This window comes from Aquarana catesbeiana, linkage group LG03 (assembly GCF_042186555.1).
Source record: "Aquarana catesbeiana isolate 2022-GZ linkage group LG03, ASM4218655v1, whole genome shotgun sequence".
NCBI lineage: Eukaryota > Metazoa > Chordata > Amphibia > Anura > Ranidae > Aquarana > Aquarana catesbeiana.
This window is the reverse complement of record NC_133326.1, coordinates 651,479,526-651,493,462: the sequence shown is the minus strand read 5'-3', so window position 1 is coordinate 651,493,462 and position 13,937 is coordinate 651,479,526. Positions and strand designations below refer to the sequence as shown.

At 44.1% G+C, this 13,937-nt stretch overlaps 1 protein-coding gene across 10 annotated transcripts in view; it reads right to left on the bottom strand.

Annotated features, from left to right (window-relative positions):
• NFIX (nuclear factor I X) overlaps window positions 1-13,937 on the bottom strand; it is a 283,591-nt gene that overhangs the window by 60,338 nt on the left and 209,316 nt on the right. For 8 of the 10 annotated variants that reach the window (XM_073622644.1, XM_073622645.1, XM_073622643.1 and 5 more), the window contains 3 exons: window positions 4,864-4,938; window positions 3,462-3,582; window positions 422-454 (listed from right to left, as the gene is read on the bottom strand). In XM_073622644.1, the coding sequence (XP_073478745.1) occupies window positions 422-454; window positions 3,462-3,582; window positions 4,864-4,938 (229 nt within the window). The remainder of the gene's footprint in view (window positions 1-421; window positions 455-3,461; window positions 3,583-4,863; window positions 4,939-13,937) is intronic. The other 2 variants (XM_073622648.1, XM_073622652.1) reach the window with 1 other exon arrangement.

The following is a 13,937-nucleotide window of genomic DNA, read 5'->3' as shown; positions in this document are numbered from 1 at the left end:
AGGATAATACAGCCTGAAATGTTTACCCCACCCCTAGTGATCTCAGAGCCTGTGAGGGACCTGAATGAATGGAGTTGACCCGAGTGGGATGCTCCGACATGCAGCTGCCGACTGATTTCATTCGGTCTTGTAAGTGTCCCCTTGATAGTCATGGCCAAAAATATTGGCACCCCTGCATTTCCGTCAGATAATGCACCACTTCCCCTAGAAAATTGTTGCAATTACAAATGTTTAGGAATACTAATGTTTATTCATTGTGTTTGTCTTGGTAGGACACAAAAAGTGGAGAAACAAAAAGCCAAATCTGACACATTCCATGCAAAACTCCAAAAATTTACTGAACAAAATTATTGACACCTTCTCAAAATTGTAATGCTCCTGTAATGTAGAAAAAATGATCAAAGAGTTTGCCAAAACTTACCTGAGGAAGCCAAAATCCTTTTGGGAGTATGTGCTGTGGACAGACGAAACAAAATTACAGCTTTTTGGTAAAGCCCATCATTCTACTGTTTTCAGAAAAAGAAATTAGGCCTTTAATGAAAAGAATACAGTCAAACATGGTGAAGGTTCACTGATGTTTTGGGTTTGCTTTGCTGCTTTAGGCACTGGATGTCTTGACTGTGTGCATGGCATTATGAAATCTGAAGACTACCAAAGAATTCTAGGGTGCAATGTAGGGCCCAGTGTCAGAAAGTTGGGTCTCCGTCAGAGGTCATGGGTCTTACAGCAGGACAATGGCCCAAAGCCCACGTCAAAAAGCACCTAGAAGTGGTTGAAGACAAAGCGCTGGAGAGTACTGAACTGGCCAGCAATGAGTCCAGAATCTAAATCCCATAGAGCATCTGTAGAGAGATCTCAAAGCAGCAGTTGGGAGAGGGAACCCTTCCAAACTGAGAGACCTGGAGCATTTGGCGAAAGAAGAGTGGTCCAAAATTCCAGTAGAGAGATGTAAGAAATGCATTGATGGTTACATGAAGCGATTGATTTCAGTTCTTTTTTTCAAGGGGTGTTCTACCAAATATTAAATTGAGGGGGCCAATATTTTTGTCTAGTCCATTTTCGGAGTTCTGCGTGGAATGTGTCAGATTTGGCTTTTTGTTTCTCCACTTTTTTGTGTCATACCAATACAAACAAAAGAAATAAACATGAGAATGCCTAAACATTTGTAATTGCAACAATTTTCTGGGGGAAGTGGTGCATTATCTGACAGAAGTGCAGGAATGGCAATATTTTTGGCCATGACTGTATATATCTCCCTTACTGCCCACTGATGTTTTGGCATTTGAAAATCGACTGAGAAGATTGGGGCATAATATTCACTACGCAGAAATCTTAGCTTAATGGCGAAAGCTGGCCATACATTATACAATTTTCTTTCGATTTACCTTCAACTATGTAGTGCAAGGGCCTGCCTGATTGCATACAAATTGAAAGTGATTAGGGTTGACCTCATATTATGTAGTTTTGGCAAATCTAAAGGAAAATTGAACAAGAAAATTATATAATGTATAGCCAGCCTTAGGTTATAGGAGACTCCAGCCAAAACTTTTTTTATGTCTTGGATAGCTTAGGTAAAAGATAAAACTAGGGATGAGCTCCCAGTTTGCTCCAAACCCCTGTTTGGACCATATTTTGTTTGTTCAGCAGGTCAGTGAACCTCTGCAGCAGCCGGAAGTGAAACATTTAGCAAAAGTTTTACTACCGCTGCTAAATAAGGCAGCTTCCTCCCTGCCCTGCCCATTTAAAAAGCATCTGGAAGCCCCCTTGTTTTAAAAGAGGTCATCCAAATTCAGATAAGCCCCCCTACCCAGAGACCCCCACAACCAACAGGCCAGGGTTGTGGGGAAGAGGCTCTTGTCTTCATCATCATGAGACTCTCCAGGTCCCCTCTCCATGTTGAGCAAGGAATATGTCACCAGCACACCAAGGAACTCCATTAAAAGGGTCCAATGCTTCAATGAAAGATCACAGCCGAAGATAGTGGCTTTTTGGAGCTGGGCAGAACCCCTTCATCAGGCATGTGACAAGTTCAGAATGGCAAACCATCCACCAATTAAACTGGAGCATTACATGAAGGTGTCCTGGTGGGTTCGAAATGTCATCTTCTGCTGTGATGTTATCATTCAATAAAGCATTGGACCCTTTTTGATGAAGTTAAGAGGTGTGCTGGTGACATAGTCCTTCCTTGCAACAGCTGGTGGACACTACAGCACCCACTTACTCTTCAGCCATTCCCAGAAATGTGTGCATTGGGAATATTATTTTGGGCTCCCCGTGTTGGGGGCACATGGCTTGGTATGATTTGGGTGGGGTCACACGCATGTTCCCCTTTTCCTGGCCAGCAAGGCTGCATACTGGAATAAGCGTCTGGTGTGGATTAGGGGGGGGCTAGACTTTTTATATTTTTGTGCAGGGTTAAGGTAAACTCCACACAATTTTTGTTTTGTTTTATGTAGTATCCTCCATTAAAATCTATATCAGACCCTCATCTAGGATAAGGGCCTAGTATAGATGAAGGAAATCTCTGGACACTTTGGGGGGAATTTACTAAAATGGGTCCACACAGAATCTGGTGCAGCTGTGCATAGTAACCAATCAGCTCATACCTTCAGTTTGTTCAATTAAGCTTTGACAATAGAACCTAGAAGCTGATTGGTTACTATGCAATGCTGCACCAGATACTGTGTGCACCAGCTTTAGTAAATCTCCCCCTTTGTGAACGAACAGAATGAAGCAGCTGGGAGCTGTCATTTACTAGCATTTTAAATGGCATTTTTTCTTCTTTGTAAATGTCAGTTCTGCTGCAGTAGGTTATATACATCATACAGATGCATCCCTTACACAAGCAGGTTATGGGCACCCCCTGGCATAACCTGACAGCATCTGCCACAAGGAGCCTGGCCGGTCCACCCCAAACAGGAAGTTTCCCGAAAAGGTAGACATGGTCCCTGCTTTCTCCTTACTCCTCCAGAACCTCTCCCTATCGCTGACACTGTCCCTGTCAGATGGGGAACCTGTCCCTAACCTGTCCACTTACATAAAGAGTGCCAAACCCTGGGGTCAGAGTCTTAAATAAACTCTGCTTGACCTAAGGTGGCCACCAAGGTCACATGGAGCTTATGCATCCAATCGGTAACACTGCCCGGGTGACCAAGGAAATCATAGAGAAACACATCTTCTCTTAACTTCCTCTCCCATCTGCCTTGTCGCTGTGGTCGAGCGCCACCAGCAGTGGAAAATATGGACTGCACCTACCTACAGGTGCACCATCACTCCTGCATCCCTACAGGCAGATTGCATAGGCTCAGCACATTAACCCCTTGTCCAAAGTTAGGAACCCTAAGGCGTCTTACTAGCAATGTCACCTGAGGAAACCATCTAACAACATTATATTGAGGGAAAATGTTTCACCATAGTAATTAAATCTTTAGTGTAACAAATAGTTCACTGGTTCCTCTTACCTGCTGGATGGAGGAGACGTTAAGGACCGCCGACCAAGTGTCACCTGGTTTATATTGTAGTAGCTTGGGCTCTCCAGATCCGCCAATGAGAAGTTAGGGCCAGATGCTGTTGCAACAGGTGCTGAAAAAAAAAAAAAAACAGGTATCAAAATAAGGCTTTGGCATGTTCATTGTGGACAGTAAGGGGGCTATTTTTGACATGGAAAAATTCAAAGTTGAATGCCCTATAACAATACAGTACTAGCTAAACCTAGCTAAAACTATATCCTAATATTAAAGTGGTTGTAAACCTCAGACATGAAAAACGAACAAAGCATATCCCTTTATTGTGTGTACTTGTCTTAATTAAGAACACTAAGTGTCATTTCTGTCTGCTGCTTGGTTCCTCTGCTATCAGGATGTATCACTTCTGACAAGTTTTCCTGACACCAAGAGAAATAAGCTCATTGATAGCCTCAGCTCTGTTCCTGTTAGCTGTGGGGGGATGTCCATTCCCTTCAATCAGCTCTCACTGAGCTCTGAAAAGTGTCATTTCAGCTCTCTGCCCCCTTTTTTCTGAATGCTCAGACACGCTTTATAAATTCTGGACTGCTGCGGAGATGAGAAGACTGCAGATACAGTAGACAGGTACAACGTATGTAGGAGGATTTGTTTCATCTCTATGTATCTCATGAGGGTAGCCCCTTCACTAAGGGTTTACAACCACTTTAAGCACCCTCTCTTATAAGCACAGAGTGGAACTCCAGCCAGAAAACCACTGAAAAATAAAGAAAAAGTGGCACGTATGTGAACCCAGCCTTAGGGTTCCCCATATACATTAGATCAGCCATTATCAGCCAGGATTCTGTGGAACACTAGGGTTTCTTTAGAGCAGGGATCCTCAAATTATGACCCTCCAGCTGTTGCGGAACTACACATCCCATGAGGCATTGTAAAACTCTGACATTCACAGACATGACTAGGCATGATGGGAATTGTAGTTCCTGAACAACTGGAGGGCCATAGTTTGAAGACACCTGCTTTAGAGGTTGCTAGGAGTTCTTTAAGCTGAATAATTTACCTCTTTATTATTGACCTTCTATCTTATGGTGACTGCATAGTTCTGGGGCTAACACCACTTGGTAGAGCCATTTGCAGGACACCAATGAGCTTTTCAGCTTTTTTTTTCCAACTGACCCCCCCAATTATTTGTTTTTTATCAGGGTTCCCTGAGACTTAACATTATTTCAATGGTCCCTCTACAGTAAAAAGTTTGAGAAAGGCTGTATTAGATTTTTTTTTTAAATCAGCTGTTTTTGGCTAAACCAATGTCTATGAGCACCTTAGTTCATGAATAACCTCTACACAAAATTGAATTACTCTAGGTCCTTTCCTCCTCATCATACCTATTCTAAATACTCACTCTGTGACACACGGACGAGCTCTGTGACATTCCACACACCGGAGGTGACAAAGCAGTCCTGGAAAGTGAGATGTCCTGGGCAAAAAGAAAACAGAATTATATTAATGTCATTTTACGCCAGTTTCACTTCTTCTGGATTTCAGAGAGATCATTTATCAAACAGAGATCATTTATCATACAGGATACCTTATTAATAATAATTATTTTCATTATAGCACCAAAAACTTTGAGATCCCAAAACCTCTGACCTTCCAGAGGTCTATTTATAAAGGAGCGAATGTGACTTTTAATAAACATTCTCGGGTGTGGAATCAATCCGAGTCATTTAAAGCACATGCACCTGGAAGATTGACCGGCAGAGAATGTTTGTTGAATGACAGATTTAAGACTTTACAAGTAGTAAATAAAGGACACACGGGGATATTTACTAAAACTGGAGAGTGCAAAATCTGGTGCAACTCTGCATAGAAACCAATCAGCTTCCAGGTTTTATCGTCAAAGCTTAATTGAACAAGCTGAACTTGGAAGCTGATTGGCTACCATGTACAGCCGCATCAGATTCTGAGTGCTGCAGCATTAGTAAATCTGCCCCATTGTTTTTTTACTTTTCCCTTGCATTCGTAAAACCAATTTGCCTTATGCCTTATGGATTCAGTGGGAAATCTCATAATTAGAATATGGGCAAAGGTTATTTTAGCCATCAATTATCATTCTCATAAAAGGCAAATCATTGGTTATATCCACTAATTCCTATGGGTAACTGTCCAGTCTTCTAAATTGGAATTGTCAGTAAAATTAGGGATGTATAGTGTAATTTTGATGTAAAACTGACGATTTTGCACTTTCAAATTCACTCAAAGGGGTTGATCTACTAAAACTGGAGAATGCAAAATCTGAGGCAGCATGGTAGCCAATCAGCTTCTAATTTCAGCTTGTTCAATTAAACTTTAAAAAAAAAATCTGGAAGCTGATTGGTTACTATGCAGAGCTGCACCGGATTTTGAACTCTCCAGTTTTAGTAAACCAACCCCAATCAGTAGCTTAGGAAAAAATTTGCTTAAAAAATCTAGTTTTTTTTTATATATTTTGATATTTTAAGGATAGTTTAGTATATGTATATGAGGGATTCACACCACTGCATTTAGAGTATGTTGACGTGCCTTGATATACATTTTTTAACACATTGCTTTGATGTTCATTTTTTTTAATGCAATACATTGATGTGTGGGTTTTTTTGTTCACAGCGGGAGCTAAAATATATTATTTTCTTTCTTTAATGAGCACTGCAGCATTTTCACCCAGCACACATCAATGCAACATGTTGATATAAACTGACCCTATTGGAAGCTATGGATTTTGGCATGTTTTTACACTGGGCCTGTGTTGGGCAATGTAGCCCAACATGTGTGGTGTGAATGGGCCCTCAGGCTGGACTCACACTCTTCCATTTGCATACAGCCTATGTGGTAATGCATGTGCCTAGGTGTGAACAGCCACATACAGTTTATTTTTCCAAAACACACAAATTTGCTGTAGATTTATGTAACCCAGACCCATAAGAAAGAATGAATTTTCTGCATGACTATGGTAAGACAAATGCAAACTGGCCTTATTACCTCTACACCACCCTACTAATGTATACCATCTTAAATAACCAGAAGACACCCTTTTTGGAGTAAAACTGGCCGTACTGGCCATTCTTAATTAACAATTAACCGTAAACATTTTATTTACAAACATTACTTTCCCAGATAAATCGTAACCATGTTGTAGATCTTTGAAGGCACTGAAAAGACCCCAAATTTAGTTACTATCAGCGTGACCACACAAGGTCCCCAGTCGCAGCACACCGACTCGGGGACAATACCAACTCTCCACCTTCCAACGCTGATACCCATATCCAAATGCCCAGTTAAACCTCGGTTAACTGGCATCTTACCGAGGATCCCATACCATAGATGGTTCCCCATTATGCCATATCGGTCGTAATTTAGAAGGCCTCCAAAGATCCCAACCGCTACACCACTTAAAAACAATCACTGCCAGACGTCCATTCCTCAAACAAAACAGGGCGAGAGGGTGGGAGCTGGTTCTTCGGCCGGTGACCTCCGACTGACCACCGGACGCTGGCCCCTCCCTAACTACACTGCGGAAACTTTTCTGGCCACCCCCATTACTCTGACAAACTGAACCCCAGGCAAACCCTTCAGTAACCTGCTTGTCCTGCTAACCTGTCATGCCAGCCCTGCATCTTTTGCTACGGGCTTCTCTTGAAACCCATTTTCTGCCGGAGTTTTTCTACATGCAAATCAACAAGTAAAAATAGGCCCGTGTTCTTAGTATTTGTGTTACTTTTCCATTTTATGTGTATTTTATTATTCACTGTCACTTGTTTTTCTTTTTTTTTCCATTTTTTTTTTTTTGTGCAAATGCAGTGATAGCAAAAATATTCTTCTGTACTCTCATTAACCATATGAAGCCCACCACAGTCTTAAAAACTACCTAATTTACTCCTTTCTCACCAAATCCAAAACATTTCTTCAACATTGAAAATCTCACCAAAATCTATATAAGCTATAATAACCTGCCATGATCTATCCAAAACTAAAAAAAGTTTTGGCTGAAGTTGGGCTTTGATAAGTTTACTTTGTATGGGATAAACACAGAGCAGAAAATCCAGAATTTTTGTGTAGATTTTTTTAACACATACTAGTAATCTTTAGGTGCCAGGATGTTATAATCTGAAATTGATTTAGCTAAATCTTCCGTATTAGATTTATGAAAAACTGAAAAGAAATGTGTGGAGAAAACCTGCCTTGCTAAAACTGGAAAACTGATGGCCTATTTTTTTGGAAACACAAGACCAAAATGTTGAAAATAACTCTGGGCCTTTATTATAATCGGTTTCCCATAATTTGGCAAACACTTAAACAGAGACACATGTAAAAGTTTTTAGATTCTCTTTCTAGCAATCCTTTTTGAGCTCTTAAATTTAATCATTACATGTTTTAAATGAAAAAAAAAAGCACACAGACATGAAAATATAAAAACACATCACTACAGTGTTATAAACATTTCCATAGTCTCCTTCAGTTGTATATCAGGCCAAAAGCCAGCAGCACTAATCATCAAGCAATTCAGTTAAAATTTAATTAGGACCAACTTAAAGGGGAACTTAACCCATGACAATTGCTAAAAAATAACATACAGGCCACATTAATAAATATGCTACCAAAATGAGTGTGTGCTGTAAATTGCTTAAAATGGTTGTAAAGTCAGAAGGTTTCTTTTATCTTAATGCATTCTATGCATTAAGATAAAAGCCTTCCGTGTGCAGCAGCTCCCCTCAGCCCCTCTAACACTTACCTGAGCCCCATCTCTGTCCAGCGATGTCCACGAGTGTCTCAGTCACCCGAGTTTCTCCTTCCTGATTGGCTGAGATACAGTAGTGGCGCCATTGGCTCCCGCTGCTGTCAATCAATGTCAGCTAGCCATTCAGGGAAGAGAGGGGGCAGGGCCGGGTTGGGTCTCTGTGTCTGAATGGACACAGGGAGCTGTGACACAGGTGCCCCCATAGCAAGCTGCTTGCTGTGGGGGCACTGAACAGGAGGGAGGGGCCAGGATCACAAAGGAACCCCAGAAGAAGAGGACTTGGGCTGCTCTGTGCAAATCCACTGCAACAGAGCAGGTAAGTATGACATTTTTATTATTTTTCAAGAAAAAAAAAAAAGCCCTTACAATCACTTTAAGCCCAGAGCCCCCGAACAGCAATAAATACTTGGCTGTCAGCAGATTGACCTCTACAAATTCAGCACAGTGCCTAAAAATATAGCGCAACTGAGCATGTGCAGAACAGCAGAACAGGGTGAGATAGTGTATTACTGGATTTTAAACAATATATTGTTTTACATAGCTATGCCCGCCTGAAGTGATCTAGCAGGATCTAATTTTCTGACTAAAGTTTTACTTTAACAAAAAAGTAATAATTGTCATTCCCCCCCCCCCCCCGCTTATATGCATTCTGAAGTTTGTTTAAAAAAAGTTTACATTTTTAAAAATGATTTATTTTAAACATATTATTATTTTTACATCTGGGGTCTATCAGACCCCAGATGTCTGCTCTGCTCTTAAAGGCATCTGATGCCACCAAAATCGGTGTGATCAGATGCTTTCCTATTGTAAAAACGGTGCTGTTTACATCCTTGGAGAACGAAAGGGATGAAAATGCTTGTCACTTTCGGTCTCCAAAATCTTCCAGCCCTTGAAAAGCTTTATAGTAAGCCGGCGGAAGTGCCGGCTTCGGGCCTGGGTTCTCCGGTGGGATGGAGAACCTGGAGAGGCACTGGCAGGTGGCGGGGGGGTAATCTCTCTCGCTGCCTGTAAAAGCAATCCAGCAGCTAATTAGCTGCTAGGATGGCTTTTACAATAAAGCCAGGCACCCACAGACAAAAAAAAAATACCAGAATGATGCCTGGTATACCACTTGAACACCGCAATGTAAATTAAAGTGTTGCGATCTTCAAGTGGTTAAAACTGAGCTAAACCCCCCAACAGAAGATAGTTCCACTTCAACATTCCTCCCCTCCTCCCCTTGCAAGCAGAATTGTGAGTAATTTTTCTTCCCTTCTTCCCTATCTTTTCTTTTTAAAATAGTTTTTAATTTTATGCCCCGTTCCCGACACCATTCCGACCTAGGCCACAATGAAGTCTGCCTGGTCCTCCTGGGATACTTATATCACACAGAGCGGCTATGGGGCGCAGTCCGGAAGGTGGTCCAGAGGGGGTTCCTGCACAACATCAGAGTTGGCTGCCTGCACCCTGTAGAGGTGCAAGCTTCTATGGGAAGCGAAAAATTGCTCATGGAACCCCCTAATAACCTCTGAAGGAACCCTGTTTGAGAAAGACAGGTCTAGATGATGGGGGACTTAGGTCCCGCTATGTCACATGACGATGGATTTAAATCAGTACAACATTTAGTCCCGATATTGATTTGGATGGAGCTAGGTTTTTGGAGCTGTGCAGGCAAATGAGTACAATAATGCTCGCTCTGAGGAGTTTTTCTTTGTGATTACTCGTGCTTGTTATCAACAGATGCCTCAACCATAACGTGCAGTGCCACACTATGTAGTCGGTAGTGCGCATTCATTTTTGCGCACGCTTTTGGTATGTTACCATCCATAAACAAGGTTAGGTGCAGTTTGGTCTACACTTATGCAAAAGTAAATGGGCTGCCTTAACGCAAAGCATGGTAGCGTACACACATTAACACACTGCACAGGTTGAATCCTGGTCTTATGCCGCGTACAAACGAGCTGACTTTTCGACTGGACTGGTCCGACGGTCTATCCGACGGACTTTCGGCGGACTTTCGACGGACTTTCTGAACAAACGGACTTGCCTACACACGATCACACCAATGTCCGATGGATTCGTATGTGATGACGTACGGCCGGACTAAAATAAGGAAGTTGATAGCCAGTAGCCAATAGCTGCCCTAGCATCGTTTTTCGTCCGTCGGACTAGCATACAGACGAGCGGACTTTTCGATAGGAACTGGGTCGGCGGAGTTCCGACGTAAAGATTTGAAACATGCTCTAAATATAAAGTCCTTCAGATTTTCGACCGAAAAAAAACGCTGCAGGTCCGATGAAGCCCACACACACGGTCGAATTGTCCATCGGACTCGGTCCGTTGGACCAGTCTGGTCGAAAAGTCCGCTCGTGTGTACGCGGCATAAGGGAAACCTGTGTTGATTAAGCATATACTGTAGGTGCGATTGCTGACTTCTCCTTCTGAAAATGCAAAAATCAGTACTAAATTACTGATATGTAACCATAGGTGAGCGCAGCCTATTGCATTAGGGTGTGCACAAGGGATCGACCGATTATCGGTGTGGCCTATATTCACTTTTTCAGAAGTATCGGTATTGGTCAAAAAACTGACCAATATTACCGATATTGCTTCAAGGGGTTAGCTTTATTATAATAGCAACCGATGTGGCTCAGCAGACACTCAGCTGTTATTACAAGCAGTGGGAGGGGACGTCCCCCCCCCTCCCGCAGCTCGCCCGGGCTCTCTCCCGTCCCACCGGGAGGCCCGAGCAACCAACCAGCATGTCCGCCAGTTGGCCGAAGACCGTTCGGTTCTCAGATCTAGTAACCAGGAAGTGATGTCATGACATCACTTCCCGGATTACTGGCATCTTAAAGGCACCAGTTAAAAAAAAAAAGGATTCGAAAACGCAGCTCTTGACGTTTTGAATACTTTCAAGTGCAGTGGAGGGGTTTGGGGTCTTATAGACCCCCGATCTCTCCATAAAGAGCACCTGTCACTGCTTATTACTGTCACAAGGGATGTTTACATTCCTTGTGACAGCAATAACACTGATAAAAAAACTCAAAAATGTAAAAGGACAGTGTCATTTTTTTTTTTAAATGTACAAAATATCAGCAAATAATATTGGTTATCGGCAGGAGAGGTGGCCAAAATATCTGTATCGTATCGGCACCGAAAAAACTATATCGGTCGGTCCCTAGTGTGCACCCAAAAGCTCAAACACACATGCGTGTGTGTCTATATATATGGCCCTGGCACATTGATCTCCCTGCCGCCACAGTAAAAGTCTTATGGCAGAGCCAGTAATGCCGCGTACACACGACCGGACTTTCTGGGAAACTAGGTCCGACGTTCTTCCCGCCGGACTGCCGGCGGACTACCGCTGGACTTTCTGAACGGACGGACTTGCCTACACACGACTGGACTTTCCGGCAGACTAGATCCGCCGGTCTTCCCGACGGACTTTCGTCCGAGATACGGCGGACTTTCAGAATGAACGGACTTGCCCACACACGGCAAAGTCCGTTCATTTTGAACGTGACTCGGGTACGACGGAACTAGAAAAGGAAGTCAATCTCACCGCTTTTATCGGCGAGATTGACGCCTTGCGAGCCCCGGCCCTTAGGTCTGGTATGGATTTTAAGGGAAACCCCCTACACCGAAAAATCGGCGTGGGGTCCCCCCAAAATCCATACCAGACCCTTATCCAAGCACGCAGCCCGGCCGGTCAGAAAAGGGGGTGGGGACGAGCGAGCTGAACCGTACCAGGCCGCATGCCCTCAACATGGGGGGGTGGGTGCTTTGGGGGAGGGGGCGCCCTGCGGCCCCCCCACCCCAAAGCACCTTGTCCCCATGTTGATGAGGACAAGGGCCTCTTCCCGACAACCCTGGCCGTTGGTTGTCGGGGTCTGCGGGCGGGGGGCTTATCGGAATCCGGGAGCCCCTTTTAATAAGAGGGCCCCCAGATCCCGACCCCCCACACTATGTGAATGATTATGGGGTACATGGTACCCCTACCCATTCACCTAGGGAAAAAGTGTAAATTAAAAAAACCACACTGCACAGGTTTTTAAAGTAATTTATTAGACAGCTCCGGGGGTCTTCTTCCGGCTTCGGGGGTCTCTCCGGTTCTTCTCTGCGCTCTCCGAGTCTTCTGCCGGGCTCCTCCGCTATCTTCTGCTCTTTTGCCGCTCTTTTGCTAGCAGGGGCCCGGACTTCTGCCTTCTTCTCTTCTTCTCTTCTTCCGATGTTGACAAGACGCTCTCTCTGGCTGGAATGCTCTCTGAGCGTTCCGATGTGACTTATATAGGCGGTGACCCCGGCCACTTATGCCGTCACAGTCCCAGCATGCCCAGGGAGGGCATAAGGGGGCGGGGTCACCAGGTGATGTTGACCACGCCCCCCCCAAAACGTCACAGTCCCAGCATGCCCAGAGACTGTGATGGCATAAGGGGGCGGGGTCACCGCCTATATAAGTCACATCGGAACGCTCAGAGAGCATTCCAGCCAGAGAGAGCGTCATGTCAACATCGGAAGAAGAGAAGAAGAGAAGAAGGCAGAAGGCAGAAGTCCGGGCCCCTGCTAGCAAAAGAGCGGCAAAAGAGCAGAAGATAGCGGAGGAGCCCGGCGGAAGACCCGGAGAGCGCGGAGAGACCCCCGAAGCCGGAAGAAGACCCCCGGAGCTGTCTAATAAATTACTTTAAAAACCTGTGGTGCCCCCTCCCCCAAAGCCCCCACCCCCCCATGTTGAGGGCATGCGGCCTGGAACGGTTCAGGAAGGGGGGCGCTCGCTCATCCCCACCCCCTTTCCTGACCGGCCGGGCTGCGTGCTCGGATAAGGGTCTGGTATGGATTTTGGGGGGACCCCACGCCGATTTTTCGGTGTAGAGGGTTTCCCTTAAAATCCATACCAGACCTAAGGGCCTGGTATGCCCCGCGCTCTCCGCAATAGGAAAATTGTTTGGCTTTCCGTCAGGAACTGAGTCCAGCGGACTTACGAAGGAAAGACTTGAAACATGTTTCATTTCTAGGTCCGGCGGACTTTTGGGGAAAAAAAGTCCGCGGGAGCCTACACACGATCAGATTGTGGGGCGGACTCCGGTCCGCCAAACCAGGTATGCCGTAAAGTCCGGGCATGTGTACGCGGCATAAGAGGGTGATCTTTCCCATTTCCCAGCTGCTACATGGATAGATAATGCTAATGCACACTAGGTGATTAGGGTGTGCCCAGACACACCCGGCACACCCTGTGCATACACCTATGTATGTAACAGGTATGCAACTACATGATCCACATGTAGATTAAAATACTGAAGTCAGGCAACTAGGATTTTCAGAAAGAAGTCAGGAACGACCTTTGTCTATGTTCCCTCATTGAGGGCCTTCCTTTTAAAAAGAGCTGTCAGAAATCTAGTAAACTAAAAAAAAACCTTAAAAATAGTATTGAAGTAAGGTTATAGATTTCAGGAAAAAAATCACGGTTACACTCTTGCATTTTAAGGCTTGCTATGCAACAAGCTAAAACCTTCAACTTCCCATAATATAAATAGGGCCTGTTCCCATCTCAGCCGTGCAGTGAACTGCGTTTAGAAAAATAGGATGTGTCGATTTTTAAAAATCCATTTTAGATTTTGCTTATAGAAGTCAATGGCAGCACATTCAAATGCATATAACATGCGTTTTGATGTGTTGGCAATATGGATGAACAAGCCTTGGTCAATGACTGTTAACCCTCTCCA